The sequence below is a fragment of the Borostomias antarcticus genome (assembly GCF_949987555.1).
Source record: "Borostomias antarcticus genome assembly, chromosome: 8".
Taxonomy (NCBI): domain Eukaryota; kingdom Metazoa; phylum Chordata; class Actinopteri; order Stomiiformes; family Stomiidae; genus Borostomias; species Borostomias antarcticus.
In genome coordinates, this window is record NC_140241.1 from 21,603,829 (window position 1) to 21,608,828 (window position 5,000).

A 5,000-nucleotide genomic window follows, 5' to 3' on the forward strand; every position below is an offset into this window, starting at 1 on the left:
CAGTCATACACCAGTCATACATCAGTCATACACCAGTCATATACCAGTCATACACCAGTCATACACCAGTCATATACCAGTCATACACCAGTCATACACCGGCCATATACCAGCCATATACCAGTCATACACCAGTCATATACCAGTCATACACCAGTCATACACCAGTCATATACCAGTCACACACCAGTCATATACCAGTCATATACCAGTCATACACCAGTCATACACCAGTCATATACCAGTCATACACCAGTCATATACCAGTCATATACCAGTCATACACCAGTCATATACCAGTCATACACCAGTCATATACCAGTCATACACCAGTCATATACCAGTCATACACCAGTCATATACCAGTCATACACCGGTCATACACCGGTCACACACCGGTCATACACCGGTCATACACCAGTCATATACCAGTCATACACCAGTCATATACCAGTCATACACCAGTCATACACCAGTCATATACCAGTCATACACCAGTCATACACCGACCATATACCAGCCATATACCAGTCATACACCAGTCATATATCAGTCATACACCAGTCATACACCAGTCATATACCAGTCACACACCAGTCATATACCAGTCATATACCAGTCATACACCAGTAATACACCAGTCATATACCAGTCATATACCAGTCATATACCAGTCATATACCAGTCATATACCAGTCATACACCAGTCATATACCAGTCATACACCAGTCATATACCAGTCATACACCAGTCATATACCAGTCATACCCCAGTCATATACCAGTCATACTCCAGTCATACACCAGTCATATACCAGTCATACACCGGTCATACACCGGTCACACACCGGTCATACACCAGTCATACACCAGTCATATACCAGTCATACCCCAGTCATATACCAGTCATACACCAGTCATACACCAGTCATATACCAGTCATACACCAGTCATACATCAGTCATACACCAGTCATATACCAGTCATATACCAGTCATACACCAGTCATACACCAGTCATACACCAGTCATATACCAGTCATACACCAGTCATGCACCGGCCATATACCAGCCATATACCAGTCATACACCAGTCATATACCAGTCATACACCAGTCATACACCAGTCATATACCAGTCATACACCAGTCATATCCCATTCATAAACCAGTCATACGCCCGTCATACACCAGTCATACACCAGTCATACACCAGCCATACACCAGCCATGCACCAGTCATGCACCAGTCATGCACCAGTCATATACCAGTCATACACCAGTCATACACCAGTCATATACCAGTCATACACCAGTCATACAACAGTCATATACCTGTCATACACCAGTCATACACCAGTCATATACCAGTCATACACCAGTCATATACCAGTCATACACCAGTCATATACCAGTTATATACCCATAATATACCAGTCATACACCAGTCATACAATAGTCATATACCAGTCATACACCAGTCATATACCAGTCATATACCAGTCATACACCAGTCATATACCAGTCATATACCAGTCATACACCAGTCATACACCAGTCATATACCAGTCATACACCGCTGCATTACTGGCCCGCCGTTGTGTTGCTTTTTTAAAACCCATTTACGTGTTCATTTGCGTGTATCTGGGCCCACATTACTCAAATAAAAAAACTATAATTTGTAAAATATACTGTGCAGTAGTTGTGTTTGGGTGGTCGGGATGGTGAAGCCAGGCTGTGTGGGTGAGTGGGAGTTAATGAGCTGTGTGTGTATCCATGTTGTTTTGTATTGTCTGTAACTTTGTGTCTTATGTCTGTACAGTATTTGTGTTTTAGGACCCCTCGAAAATGAGATGATACATCTCAAGTGGCTAACCTCAATAAATTCAAATTCAGGAGGCTATTAAGTGTGTTATCAATTCTTAGTGATGAAGGAAGCTACAGAACTGTGTGTGTTCTGTTCCTGTCCTTCCCTCGCTCTGAGCGCGCAGGCAGAGTGACCCGGGCTCACAACCCAGAGCGCCGTCGGTTTTCCCTCGTCACATGACGCGGGTCTAGAGTGGTCAGCCCTCGGCCCACTTTCGCTGTCCTTCCTGAGTGTTGCAAACTGTTTTAAGCTTCACAGAAGCGTCTGTACAGTAAGTCGGCTTTCGTCGCCGTGTCTGTTTACGTTTAATGCAAACAATTTTCGAGCGTTCTTAAAAAGCCGTTCAGATTTAACCGAGCAAAGAAAGCCTGATGCACCCGGATGGGGCAGAGCACACAATTGTAAAATGGACGCCGTTACCGGTGTTGTCATGAGTTTATTAACCAGCGGGAACAAATCCTCACCGCAGCGTCCCAACCTTGTTCGATTTTTTTATATTTTTTAACGATTTATCTATAAAAATGTCTATAAAAATGTTATCTGCAGAACCTTTAAACAGACCCCACAAACTGTGTCCCAATATCTGGACTAAACTCCGAACCACCACTAAATAGACAAAGACAAATGTACAATATTCTACTTGAAATAGAACGGGACACCATCTACATGTATGTCTCACACAGTTTGTGACAAGCTGCAGAGGTCTGAAAGCAAAGTCAGATAATATTAGAGCATTTCGTAAAATAATAATACTATTTAACGAATGCAAAGGTGTGGTTGTGGATCGACCTCTGTGAGTGGCAGGTTCCAGTTGGCCTCTGAGAGCGTGGTCAGCCATTAGGGAGCCGAGGCCACATCTGGCCCCTGAAAGCTTGTGTGGCGTGGAACATCTGCCATCGCCCGGGGAAACGCGGCGACGCCCTGCTTGTTTATGCATTCTGCGTCACGCTTCCTGTAGCTAGCTAGCGAGCGGATAGCCTGAACTCCCACCCTTAACCTTCAAATGGGTTGTGGGTGAGCATGGGCAATTCTGTGTGTGTGTGTGTGTGTGTGTGCGCGTCTGGTCATGTGTCCATGCCTGTGTGCGTAACAGCCATGCCGGTGGACCAGATGTGATGCCGGAGGATGTGATGTGTCAGAGAGAGAGAGAGAGGAGTCCAGCCCGCGTGCGGTGTGTCCCTACCGGGCTCCCGTAGTACGAGCTGGGCCATGGCCTGGGCGTTCCCCGCCTCGTTCTCCGCCACGCACTGGTAGAATCCCTCGTCTGACCTCACCAGGCCCAGGATCTGCAGGTTACTGCCGTCCTGTGGTGGACGGAACCAGAACCACATTCTGTTTATACATCATCATCATCATCATCATCAACATTATCATCATCATCATCACCATCATCAACATTATCAACATCATCATCTTCATCATCAACATTATCATCATCATCTTCATCATCAACATCATCATCATCGTCATCATCCTCATCATCATCGTCATCATCCTTATCATCATCATCATCATCATCATCATCCTCATCCTCATCCTCATCTTCTTCATCATCATCATCTTAAACCGAGGCATTGTGCTATACTCAGCGAGCTGGATGGATCAGTCCCTAACGGCGTTTGGATCTGAAGCAGGAAGTCCCCTAAATAGTGACGCGGGTCAGAGGACGACCTCACGGCAACAAATGGAAATCTGAGCGTGTTGCCAGCGGGACAGAGAAAGCCCAGCTGAGACACCGTCGCGTTCAAATTCACCAAAGACATATTACCGAACGGGCCTACCGGTCCCAGGCCCAGGGGCCCAAGAGCTCAGGGGGCCCTTTCTTGAGGCATAGTCAAAGGGCTTCGTCATTCATGTCAATAACAAGCCACAAGAAAGAAACGATCATGATACTTTTTAAATGAGTGTTTATCTGTAGTACTTTAGAGGGGCTGAGTACTCCATGCAATATGGGTCCTTCAACTGTGTTGGATCCATAGTTGAGTCCTCCCCACTAGGTCCCTAGAGTCAAAACCGAGCTGGGTAAAGCTGCTTTTATTATGAGATTTCTCTAGTTATCTTCAAATTGGATTTGGATGTCGTGTCATTGGGCCAATTCAAAAAAGGCGATAAATGAAATGGTTTGAGGGGGGGCCCTTAACATGTCTGTGCCCAGGGGCCCGTCATTTCATAATCCGTCTATGCCACCCACAGCGAAGTTTCGCTCGTGCCGGCGGGCGGATGACCTGTCACCGTGGTGGCGGTGACGTCGCGGGAGGCGGCCGAACACTTACGACGATCCGGAAGTAGTCGCTGGGGATGACCTCCTCCCCGTTCTTCATCCAGCGCACGGCGGGCGCCGGGTTCCCCGTCACGGCGCACTCCAGCTCGATGTCCGTGCTCTCGTAGGCGTAGGTGTTGGTGGGGTAGTTCAGGAACTGAGGCGGCACTGCAGGGGGAGGGGGGAGACAGGCGGCGAACGCCGCGCGTTACATCATCTAAGCCGGAAGAGCTACAGACTGCACGGCGAGCGCTAGGATCGCGCCATCGGGAATGAACTCCGGAGAAGCCGGAGAAACTTGACAAACAGCCAGACTTGATTTTGCCGTTAGGACAAGTCGTAGTGCTGCGGTTGTTGTTCTGTGGTGCGGTTGCTGTGTTTGGAGTAGATTTGCAAACGCTCGGGGGAAATCTCTCCCTCCTGACCAACTCAGCACATCTGATCCCTGACGTTATTGTTGCGTCTAATGTTTAAACAGCACAAACAGAGGAGATTTATCTGGAGACGGAACATTCTGGAATCGTATAAAACCACAGGGACTCATGAATGTGGATGCTGGCGTTGGGGAGGTGGGATTGTGGACTGTGGTGGATTTGAGCTGTTAATCTGGTCTGGATTTTGAGGCGCGCTTCCCCTGGATACTGACTGTAAATGTAATTCTTTCAAAGCCTCTGGCCATGTCTGTCTCCAGCACTGCCTTAACTGTTATTTCAGTCTGAGGAATGTTTGTACGAAATCAACCAAAATGAAAAACACAGTTAGTGAAAGTAAATAAGCAACACAGTTTGATTACAAGTCAATATTGCAGCTTGTTCTGTTGTATTACACTGTTGATACGGTGCTTAGGTTTAATTACCAAAGACAACAATGAAGAGAA

At 46.8% G+C, this 5,000-nt stretch overlaps 1 protein-coding gene across 1 annotated transcript in view; it reads right to left on the reverse strand.

Annotated features, from left to right (window-relative positions):
• The window catches only part of dcc (DCC netrin 1 receptor), a gene marked incomplete at both ends in the record, with an annotated part of 145,567 nt that overhangs the window by 99,753 nt on the left and 40,814 nt on the right, over nt 1-5,000 (reverse strand). The window contains 2 exon segments of the mRNA XM_084442525.1: nt 3,047-3,167; nt 4,137-4,291. Coding sequence (XP_084298651.1) covers nt 3,047-3,167; nt 4,137-4,291 — 276 coding nt within the window.